We start from the raw sequence: 25,598 nt of genomic DNA on the forward strand, positions 1-25,598 counted from the left end.
AACATCTTCCTTACAAACCTTTCCCTCCTCTTAGAAACCTGAATGGACACTGATCTTCTTTCCTTTAAGAAGCACTGTTGGTTTTAAAAAGTCATTCATTGTGTATCACTCAATAGGAAATGTCTGAGCCAAGATACCACCAGTGCAGGATATTCAATTTATTCTACAATACTTAAACCAACAACAGCAGCAAACTGTTGAAAGAAAATATTGTTTCTTACCTGTGACAACAATCTTGAAGGTCAGTTTCTGCCCTGCGGCCTCACAGGTGTACTCTCCAGCGTCCTTTTTCTCCACCTGCTCCACCACCACACGCCGGGATTTGCCCTCAGATTCCACCTTGAATTTCTTGCTGGAGGTGATCAGTTTCCCATCCTTGTACCACTTCACTTCAGTCTTGGCCTGGGCCACCTCACAGCTCAGGGTGGCGCTCTCTGTCAGGGCGGCCTTCACCTCCTTCTGCAACTTCTCCTGATTTGCAAACACATCCTCTCTCTCTGCCAGAGAAAAGGAATTACAAGGCTTATACTCTCTCACTGATGTGATACCATCCAGAGAATCGAGAAGGAGGAAGCAGGTAGAAGCTCACAGCTCTGCATCTTAGGCAGCTTTTGATTCACATCTCCCACCTCTGCCTGACCCCTCCCAACATCAGTGCAAGTCCACGTACAATCTTGACTGTGGACCTGCCAGCACCTCTCCTTTGTAATAATCCACCCCAAATCCCCAGACTCCGCTTCTCATGATTCCTCTGGAGCGATCTCAGATCCAAATATGAATGTACCACCTCAACCCTCCCTTGAGCTTATTTGGGCTGAGATGTTCCTTGCAAAACTTTCCCACCCCTCTGATAGCTGACATGACCAACATTTGTTCCCTCTGAGGAGCACTGTTACTTTTTAAAGTAAATGAAGGCATTAAAGAGAAGCCAGAGTGGCATGTATGGATGCCCTGCAGGGTTACCACCTGGCAGATATTTGACAGGCCTGGTCATTGTTTTATGGATTTGCCAGTTGCCAGAAAAATAAATTTCATTTCCCAGGGTTTTTTTACATGGGTCTAAAGATTTGCATTATTATCATAACACAATGGGAGATCTAATGTTAAAAGTTTCTGTGTCCAGCTAAAGATGCTGCAGTGTTCCCAGTTCTGCCGTTTAAGCGATAACAGGTCAAAGGTGTTGAAAACACAGCAGCTGGCTGCCCACCAACACACAAGTGCACCGGCCGTGGGTAAGAGAGATGGTTTGAGTCACGCAACAGTGAGGAGATGTACGATGTTATCAATCTTATCTATATGTGTTACTATAGAAACTATAAGCTGCTGTTGAAGGGGGATTGTGAAGTCGCCTTGTGGTTGGAGTTACAGGGGGTTTGCCCTCTGTGTGGGCGGGTGCCTTTTTTTTTTTTTTTTGCTTTTCAAAGGTGGTAACACTAATGCCATGCAGAAGTTCAGAATCCCAACCTAGTTTGGAAAATATTACGCTACTGCTGTGAAACGCCCACCGACTAAACAACGATTCAGTTTCCTCCCCAGTTTATCTGCTTGCTTTGTTCATTTCTTATCGATATCATGGCAAAACCTAAAATCTCTCCAAGACGCTACCAGTGTAGGAAACGCACTTTATTCTACCATATTCAAACCAGCAACGGCAGCAAATCAGCCCTTAAGCTGAAAGAAAATACTCTCTTACCAGTGACAAGAACTTTGAAGGTCAGTTTCTGGCCTGCGGCCTCACAGGTGTACTCTCCAGCGTCCTTCTTCTCCACCTGCTCCACCACCACACGCCGGGATTTGCCCTCAGACTCCACTTTGAATTTCTTGCTGGAGGTGATCAGTTTCCCGTCCTTGTACCACTTCACTTCAGTCTTGGCCCGGGCCACCTCACAGCTCAGGCTGGCGCTCTCTGTCAGGGCGGCCTTCACCTCCTTCTGCACCTTCTCCTTGTTTGCAAACACATCCTCTCTCTCTATCGTGGAAAAGGAATTACAAGGGTTAAAACTCCCTCACTGATGCGATGCCACCCAGAGAACAGAGAAGGAGAAGGCAGGGAGAAGCTGCCAGCTCTGCTTCCTTAGGCTGCTTCCTGCACGTCTCCCCCACTTTGCAGGACCCCAAACAATAAAACTACAAGTACAATTTCAACTTTATCTATGGAGCCTGTAGGGCGTCTCCTTCATAATAAACCAACCCGAACTCCCACATTGAAACTCTCATCATTGCTCTGGAGAGTGACCTCAGATCCAGATCTCAATCTATCGGCACAGGGCTCCCTTTAGTATTTTCACCAACATCTTCCTTACAAACCTTTCCCTCCCCTTAGAAACCTGAATGGACACCGATCTTCTTTCCTTTTAAGCAGTACTGTTCGTTTTTAGAAATGAATGATTATTTATCACTCATAAGGAGAGGGGCATGGATCAGCGTTCACGTCACACTCCCCAGCAAGTACCTGGCCCAAGCTGGCGAAGCAAATGATCCAACCAGAGGACTAAATTTGATCATGAATCCTGGTCACATGCCACAGGAGGCATGTTGTGCATATACTAAGAAGAAGATTCATAAGGGAATAGCAGGGTTTGATTTACCTGTGCCCTCTCCCTTTAAGAATGGAAGGTCTGCGGATGGATTCTCAGGTGGTGATGGCTCTGGTTGCAGCAGCAGACTTGTGTGTACCCTGAAAGGACTCAGCAGCAATGGGGCTTGTGCAAGTTGTGTTTGTTTTTGGATACCCAGCTTAACAAAAATCCAGATTTAAAACTGTCCCTGAGCCTGGCTCACAAAATGTTCCGCTCCCCGGCCAGGGACAGCTTCAAATCTAGGGGCTTATTACACACAGAATCCAAAGACAAACAAACCCAGCTTGCACAAGGCTTTCTGCCACACAGTCCTTTCACACCAGATTTGACTGCTGCAATCAGAGCTGTCCCCTTTGAAGACCTGGGCAGACCATCAATCTTTAAAGGGACAGGGCACAGGTAAATCAAACCCTGACATTTCCCTAGGAGTGAAACAGTGGAATTAAGGAGAAGCCAGATGAATGCCAAACAGACATTCAGAATCCCAACCTCGAAGGGAAATCTTACGCTGCTGCTGCAAAACACCCACCGACTACGAAGATTCAGATGCCTTCCCCATTTCACCTGCTTACTCTGTAAACATATTCTCAATATTGTGCTAAAACCCAACATCTCTCCAAAAGCTCTCTGGACTCAGAGCCGAGGTGCCAGCAGGGCAGGAAATTCAGCTTACTCTAGAATGCTTCAATCAACAATGGCAGCAAATCAGCCCTTAAGTTGAAAGAAAATACTCTCTCCTACCAGTGACAAGAACTTTGAAGGTCAGTTTCTGGCCTGCGGCCTCACAGATGTACTCTCCAGCGTCCTTTTTCTCCACCTGCTCCACCACCACACGCCGGGATTTGCCCTCAGATTCCACTTTGAATTTCTTGCTGGAGGTGATCAGTTTACCGTCCTTGTACCATTTCACTTCAGTCTTGGCCTGGGCCACCTCACAGCTCAGGGTGGCGCTCTCTGTCAGGGCGGCCTTGACCTCCTTCTGCACCTTCTCCTTGTTTGCAAATACATCCTCTCTCTCTGCCGGAGAAAAGGAATTATAAGGGTTAAAACTCCCTCACTGATGCAATGCCACCCAGAGAACATAGAAGGAGAAGGCAGGGAGAAGCTGACAGCTCTGCTTCCTTAGGTTGCTTCCTGCACGTCTCCCTGACTTTGCCAGACCCTGAACGATATAGCTACAAGCAAAATTCAGTTTTACCTATGGAGCCTGTAGGGCGTCTCCCTCATAATAAACCATCCCAAACTCCACATTGAAACTCTCATCATTGCTCTGGAGAGTGACCTCAGATCTAGATCTGAACTTATCGGCACAGAGCTCCCTTTAGTATTTTTCCAACATCTTCCTTACAAACCCTTCCTTCCGATTTTAAAACTTAATGGACGACTACTTTCTTTTCCTTTAAGAAGCACTGTTGGTTTTAAAAAGTCATTGATTGTGTATCACTCAGTAGGGAATGTCTGAGCCAAGATACCACCAGTGCAGGATATTCACTTTATTCTACAATACTTAAACCAACAAGAGCAGTAAACTGTTCAAAGAACATATTCTCTCTTACCTGTGACAGTGATCTTGAAGGTCAGTTTCTGGCCTGCGGCCTCACAGATGTACTCTCCAGCGTCCTTCTTCTCCACCTGCTCCACCACCAGACGCCGGGATTTGCCCTCAGACTCCACTTTGAATTTCTTGCTGGAAGTGATTAGTTTCCCGTCCTTGTACCATTTCACTTCAGTCTTGGCCTGAGTCACCTCACAGCTCAGGATGGCATTCTCTGTCAGAGCGGCCTTCACCTCCTTCTGCACCTTCTCCTGGTTTGCAAACACATCCTCTCTCTCTGTTGGGGAAAAGGAATTAAAAGGCGTATACTCTCTCGTTGATGTGATGCCATCCAGAGAACAGAGAAGGAGGCAGGGAGTAGCTGACAGCTCTGCATTTGAGGCACCTTTTCCCTCATGTTTCCCCACCTCTGCTTGACCCCTGCCATCATCAGTGCAAGTACACATGCAACCGTAACTATGGACCTGCCAGCACCTCTCCTTTATAATAATCCACCCCAAATCCCCAGACTCAACCTCTCATGATTCCTCTGGAGCGATCTCAAATCTAAATATGAATGTATCACCTCAAGCCTCCCTGTAGCTTATTTGGGCTGAGATGTTCCTCGCAAAACTTTCCCTCCCCTCTGATAGCTGAGATGACCAACATTCCTTCCCTCCGAGGAGCGCTGTTATTTTTTTTAAGTAAATGAAGGCATTACAGAAAAGACAGGGTGGTTCGGATGGAAGCCCTACAGACGTTCAAAATCCCAAACTAGTTTGGAAACCGTTATGCTGCTGCTGTAACAATGCCATCCAGAGAACAGAGAAGGAGAAGGCAGGGAAAAGGTAATGATTCCTAAGGCCGTATTAGTTTCAGGTCTCCCCCACTTTGCCTGACCCCGAAAAACATAACTACAGGGACAATTTCAACCTTTACTGTGGGGCTTGTATGGCATCCCCTTCATAATAAACCAACCTGAACCCCCACATTCAGATGCTCATGATTGCTTTGGAGAGTGATCTCAGATCCAGATCTCAATTTATTGGTGCAGGGCTCCCTTCAGTTTATTTCATCTTCCGTCCAAATATTTCCTTCCCCTTTGAAACCTCAAGGGATGAATATTTTCATCCCCTTTAAATAGTGCTGTCAACTCCATAAAGTCCGTGATTGCATATACCTCATAAGGGAATAGCAAGGTTTGATTTACCTGTGCCCTCTCCCTTTAAGAATGGAAGGTCTGCGGATGGATTCTCAGGTGGTGATGGCTCTGGTTGCAGCAGCAGACTTGTGTGTACCCTGAAAGGACTCAGCAGCAATGGGGCTTGTGCAAGTTGTGTTTGTTTTTGGATACCCAGCTTAACAAAAATCCAGATTTAAAACTGTCCCTGAGCCTGGCTCACAAAATGTTCCGCTCCCCGGCCAGGGACAGCTTCAAATCTGGGGGCTTATTACACACAGAATCCAAAGACAAACAAACCCAGCTTGCACAAGGCTTTCTGCCACACAGTCCTTTCACACCAGATTTGACTGCTGCAATCAGAGCTGTCCCCTTTGAAGACCTGGGCAGACCATCAATCTTTAAAGGGACAGGGCACAGGTAAATCAAACCCTGACATTTCCCTAGGAGTGAAACAGTGGCATTAAGGAGAAGCCAGATGAATGCCAAACAGACATTCAGAATCCCAACCTCGAAGGGTAATCTTACGCTGCTGCTACAAAACACCCACCGACTACAAAGATTCAGGCGCCTTCCCCATTTTACCTGCTTACTCCGAGAATTTATTCTTAACATTGTGGCAAAACGCAACATCTCTCCAAAAGCTCTCTGGACTCAGAACCGAGGTGCCAGCAGGGCAAGAAACTCATCTTACTCTAGAAAGCTTCAATCAACAACGGCAGCAAATCAGTCCTTAAGTTGAAAGAAAATACTCTCTCCTACCAGTGACAAGAACCTTGAAGGTCAGTTTCTGGCCTGCAGCCTCACAGGTGTACTCTCCAGCATCCTTCTTTTCCACCTGCTCCACCACCAGATGCCGGGATTTGCCCTCAGACTCCACTTTGAATTTCTTGCTGGAGGTGATCAGTTTCCCGTCCTTGTACCATTTCACTTCAGTCTTGGCCTGGGCCACTGCACAGCTCAGGGTGGCGCTCTCTGTCAGGGCGGCCTTGACCTCCTTCTGCACCTTCTCCTTGTTTGCAAACACATCCTCTCTCTCTGCCATGAAGAAGGAATTAGAAGGGCTTAAACTTCCTCACTGATGCCATCCGGAGTCCCCAGAGGGAGAAGCTGACAGCTCTGCCTCCGAGGCACCTTTCACCGCATGTTTCCCATCTCTGCCTGACCCCTGCCACCATCAGTGCAAGTCCATGTGCAACCTTAACTATGGACCTGCCAGCACCTGTCCTTTATAATAATCCACCCCAAATCCCCAGACTCAACCTCTCATGGTTCCCCTCGAGCGATCTCAGATCCAAATTTGAATTTATCCTCTCAAGCCTCCCTGTAGCTTATTTAGCTGAGATGTTCGCTGCAAAACTTTCCTTCCCCTGTGGTAGGTGAAAGGACCAACATTTCTTCTCTTTGAGGAGCATTGTTATTTTTTCCAAAGTAAATGAAGACATGACAGAGAAACTAGGATGCACTGATGGATACCACGTTCAGAGTTCCAACCTAGTTTGGAAAATGTTATGCTATTCCTGCAGAACACCCACCGACTAAGAAGATTCAGCAGCATTTTACCTGCTTACTCTGTAAATGTATTCACAATATTGTGGCAAAACCCAAAGTCCCCTCAAAAGCCTCCTTCACTCAGAGCTGAGATGGCAGCAATGTAGGAAGTGCATCTCACTCTAGATTGCTTTACTCAACAACTGCAACAAATCAGTGCATGAGTAGAAAGGAAACAATCTCTCCCACCTGTGATAATAATCTTGAAGGTCAGTTTCTGGCCTGCGGCCTCACAGGTGTACTCTCCAGCATCTTGCTTCTCCACCTGCTCTACCACCAGATGCCGGGATTTGTCCTCAGACTCCACCCTAAATTTCTTGCTGGAGGTGATCAGTTTTCCATCCTTGTACCATTTCACTTCAGTCTTGGCCTGGGCCACCTCACAGCTCAGGGTGGCGCTCTCTGTCAGGGCAGCCTTCACCTCCTTCTGCACCTTCTCCTTGTTCGCAAACACTTCCTCAGGCTCTGAGATGGGGAAATTAAAGAAGAACCACAGAAGGAATAAAACTATCATGGGCGATGGACTGTTACATATATCTAGTGTTTTTAAAAAATAAAGTCATTCGTTTGATGAAACATGGTTCTTATAGTTCCATACTCCATTAACAGCATATTATCAATGAACTCTCTACCCCACACCCCCAAGGTTTCTCCAAATCCTTGGTATCTTGATACTCTCTTTAGGTAGGCAGCCCTGCATATTTTCCAGCTTTCAATATTAACATCCAAAAACTGTTTCTTTTGTTGTTGTTGGGAGTGGGGGTTTTTTGGTTTATCTTCTTGGGGATAAGCCAACCCCATCACATTTGCAGTGCTGCTGTGGTCTAGTAATATGCCACTGAAATCAGCTCTCTGTCATTTGAAGTCTTTAAATCAAGATTGGGTATCTCCCTCTAAAATATGCTCTAACTCAACCACAAAATATGGGCCTAATGTAGGAAGTAATGGGTGGAATTATTAATGGATGGCCTGGGTGATGCAGGTCAGGCTGGATGATCACAGCAGTTTCTTTCGGCCTTCAAAATCTATGAATGTTGAGACACACATGGTACATTCAGCAGTGTAGCAGGGGGATTTTACCTTAATGTATCTAATATATTTGGCAGCAAATGAAGTATTTAAACACCCTTACTTCCAAAGTAGAACCTTAGTACTTTTACCTCAGCAAATGAACTGGCATTGAAAGGCTATTATGGCTAATAAATGATAAACTAAATATACCCATTTAAAGGATATGGTCAGCCATCTTGCTAACCAATGACTAGCAAGTCACTGTTTGTTAATCCCCACAATTTATGCCATAGTTCTCATTGCCTGTCTGAGAGTGGTTTATGTGGAACAGTTTCTTTCTTCCTGTATATTGTACTTAATGTTGTTTTATATCTTTTTATTTAAATGTTGATTTACTGTCTGCATTAATACATACATGAAAAGCGGTATGATTCTCCTTTCCCACCAGTGTAAATCAGAATTGATTGCATTGAAGTCAAAAGATTGCACTAGTGTAAAACTGATGTATGGGAAAGGAGAATCAGGCAGTAGGTATTTAGGGACAGATTTTTAAGCAGTAGTTTCCATTTTTGCATCCACTATTTGTGCTTAAAAATAACCGCTTATGCAATTTAGGTGATTCACATATTTAAATTGATTTACAGACACAGTCAGTGATTAGATATCGAAATGTATTACCATGAATGCAAGTTATTTGCACTCAGAATTACAGGGGCAAAAAAAAGCGGTCCAGTTAACACTGGTCTGAATGTTAGACTTTTGTGAATATGGACTGACTAGACATGTATATATTAATACAATAATTCACAAAACAGCTCACATAACTGGATGTCATCTATTTGAATGATCAAGTAACAGGCCATACATATTACAGATGAATGATTTCACCTCCTAAGTCTTACTTTTCCCCTTTAATATTAGACATGTTATATATTGTGAATAAAGTTGCTAATTGCCAGTCAATATAATTGAGCTACTCTGCTAGGGTCAAATTTATCCCAAGGTTAACTCCGCTAAATTTATACTAGGAATGAATATGACCCTTACAATTCACAAAGGGACAGAAATACTTTTAAAGTTAAGCAAGATATTCAATTAAGCTGGTAAAATAGACATATTATAAGGTCCTCAGCTGGCATATGTCAGTGTAGCTCCATAGAAGTCGCTTATGATGATTTACACCAGCTGAGGATCTGACCCCTCTATACTAGGATTTTATGAGCAAACACTGTGTACAATTAACTTTAAAATCATGTCGATTGCAGAACCAACTCCTTGGTGACCATATGTGGTCCAGCGCACAAGGTTGTAGATGCTCAGTTCTTGTTTCCCTTAACAGGACGGTGAGTGGCTACATCCCTGGTGGGTTTTCACCTTCTTCTGCAGCATAGGGCATGGGTCACTTGCAGGTTTAAACTAGTGTAAATGGTGGATTCTCTGTAACTTGAAGTATTTAAACCAGGTTTTGATGACGTCAGTAACTCAGCCACAGGTTAGGGGTCTATTATAGGAATGGGTGGGCGAGGTTCTGTGGCTTCCAATACGCAAGAGGTCAGACAAGATGACCATGATGATCCCTTTTGATCTTAAAGTTTATGAGTCTATCCCAGTGCGTCACACTGAATATTTACCCCTTTAAAAGGAAAGATTTTGTGCTTCCAGTGGAGCCCTGGCACATAAGAACTGTGAAAACCAAGGTGAGTGCAATGGTAACCAGATAAATTAAGACCCAGAAAGTCACGGCACTTCTGGAGAATCCAGTAAAATAAAGATTTCTGCAACTAAAGCACCAGCCACTGAAAAAGAACTGATAAATCCCTCCTGCCTTTCAAGGTTGGATCAGTTTTCCAATGAGCTGCTGATGGACCTGCATGTCACGTTACAGTCACATGTATGTGAAACACAGCAATAGTAACTGCGTTGTGCTCTCTAGTTACGACAAGAGAGGGGTAAGATGCCGCATTATCCCATGCAGCTCTGAAGTCACCCTGTTTGAAAGAGAACTGAAAACACTGGTGTTCTCATGCAAACAGCACTCCGTCATTCTGAGGCTTGACCAGGGCAGCCATTTTGTCCACTGGCTACATCTCCGAAATTTTCTGTGGCCTTGCATCTGCAATGGCAGACCACCAGGGTTTCTTTCATTTTTTTAAAATCAACTCCTGCTCTGCAATCTCCCCTCCAAAAGCTTCCTTCCTAGTCTGAGCCCCACTAAATTGCAACAGCGGCCATCTTGGCTGACACTGGGGACTGAACTAGGGAACCTCCTGAGCTAGAGGCACAAGCTGCTACAGCTTGAGCTAAAGAGCCAAACCTTTGTAGCTGAGCTCTGTAACAAACTCACCTTCTCTGAACACATAACACACGGGCCAGTGGATTGTGGGGCACTTGAAGCCACAGCAGTGTTAGCAGGAAGCAGAGATACACCATGTTGGGGCAGCAGGTCCCAAAGGTGTTCTGCTTACAGAAGACTGAGGCAAGCAGAATGTCTCCCGAGGCGATGAAGGAGCAGCAAAGATTGCACTCTTTACGGTGGAGCTGCACCCCGTATTGGCTCGGACCCCTAGTGAGCACGGAAGTAGGAGGGCCCCTGGCCTCCCAACATTGTGGCTCCTTTGTGTGTCTAATAAAACATTATTTATTTGTGTTACAGTCACACGCAAAGGCATCAGTCAGGATTAGTGTCCCATTGTGCCCGGTACAAGCACAGGAATCTGGGGATGAGACCTTCTTTATATAAAGTAAAAAGCAATTAAGCACAACTGCCTCTCTGCCAGGCGGAAGCTAGTTTTTGTCTTTTCCGTTTTAATTGGGGAGCAGACAAGGTGATCATAATGGTCCCTTCTCATCTTACAATTTATTAATGAATTGTTATTCCGTAGCCTAATTTCTACCTTGATTAATAACCACACTGAGCACATCATGTTTGCAAAGCACTTTAAGTTCCATAGCCTGTGGAGACTGATGCAGTGAGGGGCAGTGATTTAGCCCAGACACACACAGTAAGTCCCACTGGGACTCAAACCCAGGTCTCCCAAGTACTACCCCCTACGTCACTGGTAGCATTATAATTACACAGCACCTTGCCCCTGTGTGGCTTCACAGGGAGTCATCTACCACACCTGCAGAAGCACACCCAGAATCTGTCCCTAATCTAACCTAATACCAAATAAATCGCTGGAAGGTATTTGTTAATGTCCAAATTCCTGCTGTTTTAAGACAACGGGAACTGTGCTGGATTGGATCACCAGTAGCCTGCTTCTGGCAGTGGCTTATACCCGATACTTCACCAACAGGGGAAAAAGAGATACCATAGAGTAGAAGAAATGGATATGAGACCAAATAGATGAGAATAGATTGATTATATTGACAGATAGCAAGGGTCAGATTATGGGAGGGAAGTGCTGATATTCTTTGCTCCAGATTCACCTATAATCCAGAGCAGATGGTATTTCTGCTAAAATGATCAGAAATAAAACAGTAATGTTGTCATTCAATCCTTTGTCGTTAGTCTTCAGAATTAACACCAGAGCAGCTCAAACTGTTTATTGCAAATAATTTATCGGGCTAATGTATCCCTCTTTCAATGGGCTAATTATCCACAAAAGACTTGGGTTTGAAGGAATCTATTTGTTACTCATGTAAGCAGTGTCAGGATGAGCTCCACCCTGACATCTGGTGGTGAGGTGTGGCAAGTTGTGGAAAAGAACTTCAGGGGCCGATCTCATTTGCATAGGCACACCCACCCTGCCTAGAATGAGACCATAGCTGCCCAAATGGTCACTTTGGCTGCTGTGGGATCCCCAGTGTCTCTGTTATTGGGGCAGGAAGAATAAATTGTTATTACCCTGATTATGGGAACTCTGCTTGGAACTGTACTTGGCTTTTTGTTATGATGGAGGGACTCACCATCAACTAAGTAGCACTCGCTAGGCAAGGGTCATGGGTTCCAAAACTCTGTGAACTGAGAGAGACTGGGGACAAGTATTAATACTTGGTGGCATGGGCCCCTTGGTGAGGGCCTTACATGCTAATTGCACTTCCTCCTCTCTCCACTGGGGAATATCAGAGCTAATTTTGATTCCATCAGGACTCTAGTTACAGGCTGCTGAGCTCACTTTGGGCTAATGATGCAGCAGCACTGAGGCTCCCCTACTACAAGCTGAATTCACCAAAGAGCTGAACTGACTAAGAGCTGAAATCACTGAGCGTTGTGTTAAGTAGTGCGGGAGCCTGAAGATATATTGTGGAGCAGTTTGTGGGAGGGCTGGAGTGCCTTGTGGACAGGCTGGTGGAGCAGTTCATAGGACGGCGGGAGTTGCTTGTGGGACGTGGAGCGGAGCAGTTCGTGGACCAGCGGGAGCTGCTTGTGGGCCGCAGAGCGGAGCCAAGCGAAGCAGTTCATGGGACGGCTGGTGGAGCAGTTCGTGGGATGGCGGGAGCTGCTTGTGGGCCGCAGAGCGGAGCCAAGCAAAGCAGTTCGTGGGGCGGCTGGCGGAGCGGAGCTGTGGGGCTATGGAGCTGTGGGGCAGTCAGCTTCAGATCATGTAAGGTGCCCCTTACTTCTCTCTCCCCCCCACCCCATCTCCACCCAGGTTGGGAGGTAAAGCTCTGCAGATAAACTTTCGAACTCTGGGGCTGCCCTAACCAGGGACAGAGACTTTTGGGTCATTGGACTTTTGGGACTTTGGGTGATTTGGGGTTGCTGGACTCAAGAACCAAAGGGAAAGGGCATGCCCCAATTTGCTTGGGGTGCGTTTTTTTGCTCATGGGTTGGGTTATGAATCCTGTTGGTGGTGTTTCCCCAACATAATGTCACATTGTGTCTCTCTGTTATTAAAAGGCTTTTTGCTACACTCAGACTATGTGCTTGCGAGAGGGGAAGTATTGCCTCTTGGAGGCGCCCAGCGGGGGTGGTATATATTTGTCCCAGGTCACTGGGTGGGGGCTCGACCCGGTTTTGCATTGTGTTATTGGAATGGATCCCCTCGATATTGAACCCGGTCGCTGCCAACTCTGACGGGCAGAAGGGTTACACTCAGAACTGTCCACTGAACTGTTTTATGAAAACAAAATTCAGCATCAGGGACTGTTTGCTGTTCTCATTATTTGGTAGTCATGGTGTGGGGCTCCAGAGGCTTCTGGAACAGCAAAAAGCTGGAGAATATCGGCAGGTGCTCGATCAAACCGCAAGATGTTCCCATCACTTCCACCCAATTGAATCTTATTTTCAGTTTATTTTGAAATGGCTCAGGATAGGTCAGGCCTGAGCTGCTATTTACTGGACATCTGAACCGCTTGCAAAATGATTAAGATACCAAAACAAATCCCATCACTGTCAGAGTGACAGAAAAATCTAGCTCCTAAAATGTCCTGAGCCTCAAAATCAAAGGAGGTTTGAAAGAGAAAAGTCTGCTTGGGTCATTGCTTGTTGTTCCAAGAACAGAGCTGACCTTGTACAGACACCTTCTCTTAAGATTCCCGTGGGTCCCAGATCCATTTAGAGAACACACTCAATGCCACCGTCACTGGATGAAAGGAGGGTTGGGAGGAGAGCTGGATAAAAGATGTGCTTTCACGTGTTTGTGAAATCCAACTCACTGTTCATTCCAGCCACACACACATTTCCATTTTTGTTCACTTTGCCACACACTTGAGGACTTGGGGAGGGGATTTTTTGAACACAGTATGCAAAATATGTATTTTTGTATGTACAGTATGTGTGTGCAAATGAGTATGTCTACTGCTGATCTGTTTGCCCTGCCAACCTGTAGGTGCCAGCTGTGTGTGTCTGTGTCTTCGGATGATTTAGTTGGTGTTGGTCCTGCTTTGAGCAGGGGATTGGACTAATATTTTATGATTCTATGAGAGGGAGGCTATTATGAGGAGAAAAGAAGAGAGAACAAAACAGGAGAGCTAGTGATTTTCAGGCTGAGCAGCAGTGGGGAGGACAGGGTAGATTATTGCGTGATTGCATTGGACGTGCTTAAACTGCTTTTCCTGATGACATTTTATACATGTTCCAGCCCCAGAATCTGAACCTCAGGAGACCTGCAGAGACCTTGTGTCTCCAGACTAGCCTCAAATCTGGTCCAGCCCTCCCCAGCCTCCATGGCAGTACAGCTCAAAGCAACAACAGAAGGAGATGAAATAATCCGTTTTATCATGTCAGCAGAGAACATGAGAAAAGACCCAGAAAGAGAAGTCAATGAAATACAAATCAGAGCATCTCCCTCACCTGTGATGATAACTTTGAAGGTCAGTTTCTGGCCTGCGGCCTCACAGGTGTACTCTCCAGCATCCTTCTTCTCCACCTGCTCCACGACCAGACGCCGGGATTTGCCCTCAGACTCCACCTTGAATTTCTTGCTGGAGGTGATCAGTTTCCCGTCCTTGTACCACCTCACTTCAGTCTTGGCCTGAGTCACCTCACAGCTAAGGGTGGCACTCTCTGTCAGGGCGGCCTTCACCTCCTTCTGCACCTTCTGCTTGTTTGAAAACACCTCTTCCATCTCTGCAAGATGGAAACACAGTGACGTATGTCCTTTTGCAGTCTCCTATCAAGGGGCTTAGGTGACGTTCCCCATATCACTGTAATATTTTAGCACCTCAGGAATGTTAATGACTGCACCCTCACAACAGCCGTCTGAGATAAGGAGGTATCTTTGTTCCCATTTTACGGATGGGGAAGTGAGACATCAAGAGAGGAATATCTCAAAGTCACCTGGGAAGTCTCCTGCAGAGCTAGGAATGGAACCAAGGTCTACTGATTCCCAACCCAATGCCTTCACCCCAAGACCATCAAAAACAAAACCTATCCTCTAAAGCTGCTGTAGGCTGGTGCACCAAATGTCCATAAAGAGAGATCACGTGATGACCCTGACTGATCACCACCACACTGCACTTTAGTCCAAGGATCACACAGTTTCACAGACATTAACAGCTAGGCTTTGCTGTCAGTTACCCGAGTATAAATCTGGAGCAGCAGTGGGCAAACTATGGCCCGGGGGCCACATCCAGTCCTCCAGACATTTTAATCTGGCCCTCGAGCTCCCGATGGAGAGCGGGGTCCAGGGCTTGCCCCGCTCTGGCTCTCCAGCTGGAGAGTGGGGTCCGGGGCTTGCCCCGCTCTGTGCAGCTCCCAGAAGGAATAGCATGTCCTCCCTCTGGCTCCTACACGTAGGGGCAGCCAAGGGGCTCCGCATGCTGCCCCCACCCCCACAGCTCCCATTGGCCGGGAACCCCGGCCAATGAGAGCTGCAGGGATGGTGCCTGCAGACAGGGCAGCGCACAGAGCTGCCTGGCCGTGCCTCCACATAGGAGCCAGAGGGGGGACATGCCGCTGCTTCTGAGAGCTGCTTGAGGTAAGCGCCGCCCGAGTCTAAATCTCTGACCCCCTCCAGTGCCCCAACCCCCTGTCCCAGCCCTGATCCCTCTCCCCCACTCCAAACCCCTCAGTCCCAGCCCAGAACACCCTCCTGCACCCCCAACCCCTCATCCCCAGCCCCACCCCAGAGCCTGCACCCTCAGCCGGAGCCCTGACCCCCTACCCCCACACCCCAACCCTCTGTCCCAGCCAGGAGCCCCCTCCCACACCCTGAACTCCTCATATCTGGTCTCACCCCAGAGCCTGCAAACCCAGCCGGAGCCCTCACCGCTTCCCGCACCCCAACACCCAATTTCATGAGCATTCATGGCCCGCCATACAATTTCCATACCCAGATGTGGCCCTCAGGCCAAAAGTTTGCCCACCCCGATCTAGAGTAATTCCACTGATTTCTTCCAGCACCTACATGTTCCTGGGTGGCTTCCCATCCAAACACTGCCCTGTCTTAGTCCTGATTAGCTTGCGGATAGCTTTGTAGCAGGTGCCCTCCTGCCTCCTAGTTGTCAAAACTGGAACAGTGAGCAAGAGACTGTTTGGAACCAGTGGAGGATTTCAAAGGACAGCAAAGCAAGACGAGGCCCACAATAAACACAAATGCTAGAACCTCAGAATTATGAACATCAGAGTTATGAACTGAGCAGCCAAGCACACCCCTCATTTGGGACGAGAAGCACACAATCAGGCAGCATCAGAGACACAAACACACTCAAAAGCAAACAGTACAGTACTGTATTAAATACAAGCTACTAAGAATAAAGAGAAAGTTAAAAAAAATTTGACAAGGTAAAGAAACTTTTCTGTGCTTGTTTCTTTTAAATTAAGATGGTTAAAAGCAGCATTTTTCTCTGCATAGTAAAGTTTCAAAGCTGTATTAAGTCAATGTTCAGTTGCAAACTTTTGAAACCCAAATGTTTTGTTGAGAGTTACGAACATTTCAAAGTTACGAACAACCTCCATTCCCGAGGTGTTCGCAACTCTGAGGCTCTACTGTACTTCTTAGCACTCAACCCCAGACAAAGCCCCGTCAGCTTCAAGATCCTGTTCAAAACTGCTTTTCGCAAACCTATGCACCAGACCCAGCCCACCTCACAGACTCTTTCTCTCTTTGCTATAAGTGTTTTCCACTCCATGCCTAGCATCAAATTCCTCTTGTCACTACACACAACCAGTTCATCAATGCTGCAAAAACCAGCTCCTCTTGCCATTTGGAAGAGCCTTTCTGTGTCACTCCACCTCACTGATTCCCATCTGGTTCCAGAGCTCTGCTGCAAACGTCCCTCATTGCTTTTATCTACATCTCTGTTTCTCTCTCTCACCCACTCCTGACTCTCTGCTATCATTCTGTGTTTTAATTCTGTGGACCTGATGTTGCAGGTGTGATGGCCTCTAATTTTACAGATGTAATGGTGCAGGCAGGTTGCTAGATATCTAAGAGCTACCTTCTGCAGCCACAACATGTTGCATGTGCAATTATTTGTGGACACACAATTGCACTTTCAAAAGTAGAGGCAGGTTTCAGGCTTAGCTGAAAATCAAGCCCTGTGGCAGAGTTATTTACACCAAAAAGTGTTTGGGGATGAACCTTAGATGCAAGACACAATCCAGGATTAAGTATTTTATTGCTCCTGAGATTTCATGCATCCGCTCACCTTTGACTTTGACTTGGAATGTTACTTTGTCATCCTTAGATTCACAGGTGTAGCTCCCTTGGTCGTGCTGTGTTACATTCTTGATGATGAGTTTTCGGTCTGTTCCCTGAGAGGTGACGGTCATTCTCTGGTCCTGCTTAACCTCAGTTTGATCCTTCTTCCACACAACAGCTCCACTGGCCACCGACACCTCACACGCCAGCTCTAGACCCTCAGAAGGACTGACTGAAATTTCTGGCATTGCTTTAGGCTTGTTGACAAACTTAACAACTTCATCTAAAAAAGAAGAAGGAAAAGTAGTTTGTGCCCCTCCATTAACCTAGAGCAACATAAGAACAATCCAGTTACACCCTGGCATGATTTCAATCTTAGTGACCTCCAGGGCCCGGGGTTCCATCTATGGAAGAATTTACATTTGTAACTTGCTTGTGTTTCATTCCCCTCTAGTAGCAGGTTCACAGATGATAACAGCCAACTACAGCTACCCACTAGTGGAATTTCTCCTTTAGCTCAAGTGTTAGAGGTCTGTGCTAATGGTCCCAAGTTCAAACCCTTCTGATGACCACTCCAGGGAGTTACTAAAAATGGATTCCCCGACTTCCATGGGAGCTGTGTATACACTAACCATGTGCAGAATCTGGTGCTATGTATTTCAGCCTAATGCAGGAAGGATGAGTATGGTTACAGAATGTAAAGACAACATGGTTGTCACTAAGGGAGTTGCATATGAGTGTAGCTGAGGGCAGAAGTTGATAGGAGTGTCATATGTAAGACATGGGGGGTAATTGGAAGGGACCTTCTACTTGGCACTGGTGAGGCCTCAGCTGGAGTACTATGTCCAATTCTGTGCACCAGACCTTAGGAAAGATGTGGACAAACTGGAGAGAGTTCAGAAAAGAGCAATAGACATGATAAAAGGTTAAGAAAACCTGACCTGTAAGGAGAGATTAAAAAATTGGACATGTTTAGTCTTGAGAAAACAAGAAGCCAGTCCATGGAAATAATAAAATCTTTCAGTGTGCATTTAATGGCGTTTTCCTTTATCTCAAATAGTAGAGGCCTGTACCCTGGCACTGAAGGTTATGGTTCAAACCAGACTAATGATCCAGGTTGGGGGTTACTACAATGAGGGCTGTAGTTTTTGGGTTTTTTCCCCCAGGGGTTAACATTAAAGTGAAGATGACATAAGTGGCACTGAGCTGCATGGAGATAAGCACCTTATAGATTAATCTAGGAACAAACATGTATGACACATCCTATTGCTCATGCTAACAAGCAACAGTGAGTGTAACATGTATTTCATACCATGCACTCAATCAAGCTAGCCTGCTGCAGAGTAAGTTGATGGCTGTCAGTGATAAGTAACCTTAGTTTAACATTACATACTATTCTGCAGCACCTGTTGCTTTAGGTCGCCAAATATCCCAAGGACAACTAAGATGATACACCCATGCCAACCATTTCTACAGCACCAAGGAACAAACATTTCTGTTAAAACTTATCTACCATTAGGAGTAATCTATTTTAACAAGAACTATTTGACTATGGAATAATAGTTTCATTGGAGTCCTGGCATTAAAGGTTTATGGGGAACATTCACTACCACAAAGGTACCTTATTTCCCAGTCTTAGTTCTGGTCCCTTGCCTAGCCGTGCTTCTGATTAGCACTCTGGACAATTTTTTATTATGAAACGTGAAACCTGTCTGGTTTAGGGTTTTCTTAGCCGCCTGAAACTCAGACCATTTGCCAAAAAGTTCACTGAGGTTTCCAAATCTTTTGATAATCGTGGGTAGAGTTTGCCTGAGCCAGGCTACAACTTCTGATGGAAACAATGTGAAATTCAGTAGTTTTGACCATGACCAAATGAAACTTGGTAGTTTCAAGGTTTGAGATTTTGGAATCATTTGAGGATGAAGCTCAAAGCAAAATCCAGTGAACCAAATCCAGAAAAACTTCCCACCAATCCCTGTGTGTGGAGTCGCCTGGATTTCACAGAGCATGTCTCCTCAATACCATTAGCTCTGAAAGTAAGAACGGACATACTGGGTCCGACCAAAGGTCCAGCTAGCCCAGTATCTTGTCTTCCAACAGTGGCCAGTGCCAGGTGCCCCAGAGGGAATGAAGAAAACAGGTCATCATCAAGTGAGCCATCCCCTGTCCAGCTCTGGACTGGAATACATCAGTTCTAGGACTCCCCCTCATTCGGCCTGAGGGTCATGCACTCTCCCTTAGGTAGCTTGACCTATCCCAGAAGTAATGACTCACACTCAGAGACCGCAAACGTTCCACAGGAGCACAGAACTTGAGTTTAACTGGACACCAAGGCTTTCTCAGAAGGTAGCCCAAGACTTTCAAACCCCCTCTCACAGGAGAGAGCTCAAAGGGAGCGTAAATTGTTGAGGCAATGTGCTCTAGAAGGGACCAAACTACAGGATTCAGACCCAGATCCAGATGCAAACCTGTCCAAAGTTTGGGGTGTTTAGAGCTGTGGTTTTGGCTTGGGCCCATCTCTAGTCATTCCACCAGTGACCTGAATATTACTATTATTGTTGTTGACGCGTATTGCAGATGTGCCTAGAGATCGAGGCCTCACTGTGCTACATGCTCTACACACATAAAGATGGCAGCCTCTGTCTCAAAGAGCTCACAATCTAAGCAATAATATTCCTACACGAGCCAGGACTTCAGGACCCAACATAAGCCCTGCTCACACGTGCCTCATGAACTCACCGGAGACCTTTAAATTGAAAACTAGAGTGTCCTCTCCAACTTTGCACATGTACGTTCCCTCATCTTCTTTCGTTACAGCTGAGGCGATGAGCTTGTGCAGCTTTCCGTTATCCTCCAGGGTGAATTTCTTTGTGCGTCTGATTTCTTTGCCGTCTTTGTACCACTGCACCATGACATTGGCTTCAGAGGTCTCAGAAACAAATTCGGCCTGTTTTCCGGAGATGGCGATGACAACACCACCAGCTTTCTCTTTGTTTGTGAAGTGCACGAGTGCTGAAACAGAATGGCAAATGGCACTAGTAAGGAACTGGGTCCATATTGTCAGTTCATCTATCCATACAGCCAGCTACATATGCTTTAATTAGAAATCACAAAATTATAGAAAAGCAAGGGCTGGAACGGACCTCGAGAGGTCATCCTGGCCATCCCCCCACCGCACTTAGGATCTAGTAGGTTGCTCCTGGATTCCTGTTTTGGCTAATTACCTCAAATTGTTATTTTAGGATCTAATCCAGGAAGCCTTTGTCATATGCTTTATTTGTGCAAGCAGCTCTGCTAAGTCAATGGGACTACTCAGGTAAATGAGGACAGTTTGTGTAAGTAAAGGCTGCCTTAGAATGTACTCTACATTTGGGACTATGAATAAGAATTTCATGTTTCAACAGTGGGTGATTTTCAGTTATCATCCAAGATGCTAACCTGCAAAATAATCTTAATAAGGCAGGAAGGAAAGAATGGAAGAAAGAGAGGAAGAGAGAATGAACAAATATTAAGGGAAATATTGAGGCTTATTAACTCACTGTATTTATCTAGATAGCAAATAATTGTACCTTACAAGATATTTAAATGTAATCTGGATAATTTGAGTTGCACTGTACTATAAATCTACAGAATTACCAACACCCTCTAAAAATGAAGAGACATCCCTTACAGGAAACTAACTAGAACACAAAAGAATTAAAGTAACTCAGTGATATACTAATTTGTAGTGGAATAATCAATTCACGAGTATAACCTCACCCCATTCAAGGTGTAGATCCACATACACAATGGCAGCAATAATTATTAACTCAAAATATGTGCCTAAAGACATAATACTATTTATTCCAAGTAAGGGAATTAATGTCCTAAAATTCTGCCATGTCATTTTAAAAAAGTACAGCAAAAGTTTAAATCTAAATCTGCTTGTTGGTCCAGTATGATCAAAGCTACTCTGACAGAAGTATACATATATATGTTTTTACCCTTAATTTAAAGAAAAAATATCTGAACTACTTTTATACAGTTGTGCTCTTATGTGCAGGGAAAGCAACATCGAATTGCTGGGCACTGAAGTGCTTGATACACTGTAAATAAATTCAACCCTCTTTTTACGATACTGACAACCTTTAAAAAACAAAAACAAAAAAAACCCTTTGTTCTTTCTAACAGAGATGAGCGTGCAGAACTTCTTTCACATCACCACTGGACAGAAGCACAACCTCTACTATCCAAGTTACTAATCATCCCTACTGAAAATAGCTACAGACCCTTTCAGTCACAGTCTGGAAGCCACAGAAGCTGACAGGGCACCTTCCAGTCTCTCCCCAGGCTTGGAAGAGAACATTAGTGTTGCTGTCAGTTATAACTAATGGAAGTTCTCCTTTAGCTCAGGAGCGGAATTGATGCTTTGAGATCTGGGCAGCCCAGTAGTAAGGAGGGATTCCCGATAGAAACAATCTTTAAAAACTTGATTAAACAATGATGAAAATTTGATTCATGATGATTTATACTGCAGTAGCATTTAAGAATCCCTAACAGGGATCAGGGCCAATCATACTAAGGAACTGCACAAACAAGTAAAACAAAGACAATCGCTGTCCCAAAGCTCTCACAATCTAGAATTAAGACTACACCCAGTGATTAAACAGACAAATGAGAGAATGGCTGAGGAAGGTGGGGGGTATTTTAGCTGTTCTGGTTTTTCTTACAGGACTCCATTCAGTCACTAGCTTCTGGTGTAAAGACTGCTCTGGGTAAAAAAAGAATAACTACAGCAACCTAAAAGATGCCAAAGAGGATACATTTGCAGCCAAAGTGTGAGTACAGCAGGAGTTTCAAATGCAACTCCCTCAATGCAGCACCAGAAAAACATTAACCCAGACCCCTCGTTTGAGAGCTACATTTAGGTGAAAACATTTGTGAATGTCTTCCAGCTAATCCAATACAAAGCTGTGGGCAGATCTGACAGAGTGAAAAAAATATACCGAGAGAGAGGCAGGGACAGCAAGAGAATGAGAATTAAATCATTCTGCAGCCAGGTGTAGACAGCAAAAAGCTCTCCACAAATAGCTGAATTTTTGAATGAATTCTTTTTATGTGTGTTCATGCCTGTTTTGTGTTTGCTCTCTGAAGAATCTAGCAAGCGAGCATTCATGTGTCAGTTATGTATGTTGCTTCCTCCCACGGGCATATGAGAGTTAACAGAGACTGCAATCTCACAGGCAGGTAGAGGTGGGTGGTGGAAGGGCAGGGAATCACAGCCTGAAGGAAGTCACAGGCCAGAAAATGCTGACAAGGTTGGGGCGGGGGGGGGGGGGGAATCATAGATACACACAGTTAGGAGGAGCCAATCATAGGTTGGGAGAAAGCTGGCTAGGTCCCTATCTGTGTTACTGTGCTTAATATAGGACCCTGCACAGATCACTGCTCTGCATATTCTCAGGGTCAGAGACCAAATTGTTCTATGGGATATGTACAGACTTATATTCACTGAAATCAGAGCCTGGTGTGAAAACCTGAGAGCTGAATTTGGACCTCAGCATGGGATGATGAAAGAGAAAGGATTGCACTACCAATAATAGCTGTGTAAACTGCTCCTCATACACCATCAAAACAGTCAAGACTCTTCCCCCTCTCTTAACCCTCTGACCTCCCGCCACAAACACAGCTAACTTATCCTTCTTCTGCTCCTCCAGTCAGCTCCCCCTCTGACCTCCCGCCACAAACACAGCTAACTTATCCTTCTTCTGCTCCTCCAGTCAGCTCCCCCTCTGACCTCCCGCCACAAACACAGCTAACTTATCCTTCTTCTGCTCCTCCAGTCAGCTCCCCCTCTGACCTCCCGCCACAAACACAGCTAACTTATCCTTCTTCTGCTCCTCCAGTCAGCTCCCCCTCTGACCTCCCGCCACAAACACAGCTAACTTATCCTTCTTCTGCTCCTCCAGTCAGCTCCCCCTCTGACCTCCCGCCACAAACACAGCTAACTTATCCTTCTTCTGCTCCTCCAGTCAGCTCCCCCTCTGACCTCCCGCCACAAACACAGCTAACTTATCCTTCTTCTGCTCCTCCAGTCAGCTCCTCACACAACCATTCTCAGAGAAAAGGAGGAAGGCCAGGTCTGAGGCAAATGCACTGAGGGCACAGTCTTGCTGTCCTTTCTTAGGCAAAACCCACACTGGAGTCAACAGGAGTTTTGGCCAGGTAAGGTCTGCGGGATGAGGATCAGATGCCAAATGCCCTAATCCTGCCACATGAACTTTGAGTAATATAACTCCTGGTTTTGGTCTGACAACAGGCTACAATATAGAATCATAGAAGCGTAGGGCTGGACGGAATCTCGAGAGGTCATCTAGTCCAGCTCCCTGCCCTTTGGCAGGATCAAGTAAACCTAGACCATCCCTGACAGGTGTTTGTCTAACCTGTTCCAAAAAATTTCTAGTGATGAGGATTCAAGAGCCTCGCTTGGTAACCTGTTCCAGTGCTGAACTATCATTGTCAATAGAGAGTTTTTCCGTAGATCTAAACTGAATCTCCCTGGCTGCAAACTAAGATAATTACTTCTTGTTCTACCGTGGAGGGACATGGAGGACAATTGAACATTGTCTGCTTTACAGCAACCTTTCACATATTGGACCACTGTTGTCATGATCCCCCTCAGCCTTCTCTTCTCTAAACTAAACATACCCAGTCCTTTCAACCTTTCCTTGTAGGCCAGGCTTTCCAAACTTCTTACTAGAGTTGCTTTCCTCTGGCCTCCTTCCAATTTGTTCACATCTTCCTTAAACTGTGGTGCCTAAATGGGAACACAGTCCAGTACTCCCTCTGAGGCCTCACCAGCGCGGAGTAGAAAGTACCAGCTTTTATACTGCCCGCCTTATTAGACAACTGGATGAAAATCCAGCCAGTGCAACCAGGGGATAATTTGACCCTTTCAAGCCAGCTCCAGCTCTCATAGAAGTCAATGGAAACTCTCCCATTGACAGGCTGACTGAGCCTTAAGTTTCCCTGAGGAGGCTGAAGGTTTGTAAACACTAGGCCTATATCCATTAATGTTATGCAGCGGGTCAAAGGCTACATGGTAGGGGCTGAATGTTAAAGCAGACATGTAGCCAACATGCCTGTTAAATGAACAGGAAGCAAACCATAGGAAGGAGTGCAGCAGGGGATTACCATGAGCTGAAGGACAATACGAGCACGTGAAGACAAGCTGAACTTTTCTTACCTGTACAAAGCTTGGCAAACACCAAATAATAAACAGTTATGAGACTTTGCCTTTCTATTGTGCCTTCCATCTGAGTGCTTTACAAACACTAAAGGATCAAGCCTTACAGCTCCCCACACCTCTTCTTAACCTCCATGTACTCAGAGCAAACACTGGGTCCCAGAGGGCCTGACTCCATTCACTTTCATAGAATCATAGAATATCAGGGTTGGAAGGGACCTCAGGAGGTCATCTAGTCCAACCCCCTGCTCAAAAGCAGGACCCATCCCCAATTAAATCATCCCAGCCAGGACTTTGTCAAGCCTGACCTTAAAAACATCTAAGGAAGGAGATTCCACCACCTCCCTAGGCAAAGCATTCCAGTGTTTCACCACCCTCCTAGTGAAAAAGTTTTTCCTAATATCCAACCTAAACCTCCCCCACTGCAACTTGAGACCATTACTCCTTGTCCTGACCTCTTCCACCACTGAGAATAGTCTAGAACCATCCTCTCTGTAACTACCTCTCAGGTAGTTGAAAGCAGCTATCAAATCCCCCCTCATTCTTCTCTTCTGCAGACTAAACAATCCCAGTTCCCTCAGCCTCTCCTCATAAGTCATGTGTTCCAGACCCCTAATCATTTTTGTTGCCCTTCGCTGGACTCTCTCCAATTTATCCACATCCTTCTTGTAGTGTGGGGCCCAAAACTGGACACAGTACTCCAGATGAGGCCTCACCAATGTCGAATAGAGGGGGACGATCACGTCCCTCGATCTGCTCGCTATGCCCCTACTTATACATCCCAAAATGCCATTGGCCTTCTTGGCAACAAGGGTACACTGCTGGCTCATATCCAGCTTCTCGTCCACTGTCACCCCTAGGTCCTTTTCCGCAGAACTTCTGCCTAGCCATTCGGTCCCTAGTCTATAGCTGTGCATTGGGTTCTTCCGTCCTAAGTGCAGGACCCTGCACTTATCCTTATTGAACCTCATCAGATTTCTTTTGGCCCAATCCTCCAATTTGTCTAGGTCCCTCTGTATCCTATCCCTGCCCTCCAGCGTATCTACCACTCCTCCCAGTTTAGTATCATCCGCAAATTTGCTGAGAGTGCAATCCACACCATCCTCCAGATCATTTATGAAGATATTGAACAAAACCGGCCCCAGGACCGACCCCTGGGGCACTCCACTTGACACTGGCTGCCAACTAGACATGGAGCCATTGATCACTACCCGTTGAGCCCGACAATTTAACTAAAGTTGGATCAGTCCCTAAGGGTATGTCTACACTGCAGTAAAACACCCATGGCTGGCCCATGTCAGCTGAGTCGGGCTTGCAGGGCTCAGGCTGGTGGGCTATAAAATTGCAGTGTAGACATTCAAGCTCGATCCGGAGCCCAGCCTCTGGGACCCTCCCTCCCTCACCGGTTTTCAGAGCCTGGGTTCCAGCCCAAGCATCTACACTCCAAGCCCTGGGAGCCCAAGTCAGCTGACACAGGCCAGCTGTGGGT

At 45.8% G+C, this 25,598-nt stretch overlaps 1 protein-coding gene across 1 annotated transcript in view; it reads right to left on the bottom strand.

Annotated features, from left to right (window-relative positions):
• Window positions 1-25,598, bottom strand: part of OBSCN (obscurin, cytoskeletal calmodulin and titin-interacting RhoGEF) — a gene marked incomplete at its 5' end in the record, with an annotated part of 294,967 nt that overhangs the window by 239,607 nt on the left and 29,762 nt on the right. The window contains 4 exons of the mRNA XM_084618134.1: window positions 222-497; window positions 1,694-1,969; window positions 16,892-17,167; window positions 19,624-19,896. Coding sequence (XP_084474260.1) covers window positions 222-497; window positions 1,694-1,969; window positions 16,892-17,167; window positions 19,624-19,896 — 1,101 coding nt within the window. The remainder of the gene's footprint in view (window positions 1-221; window positions 498-1,693; window positions 1,970-16,891; window positions 17,168-19,623; window positions 19,897-25,598) is intronic.

The sequence above is a fragment of the Lepidochelys olivacea genome (genome assembly GCF_965140295.1).
Source record: "Lepidochelys olivacea isolate rLepOli2 genome assembly, chromosome: 2".
Taxonomy (NCBI): Eukaryota; Metazoa; Chordata; order Testudines; family Cheloniidae; genus Lepidochelys; species Lepidochelys olivacea.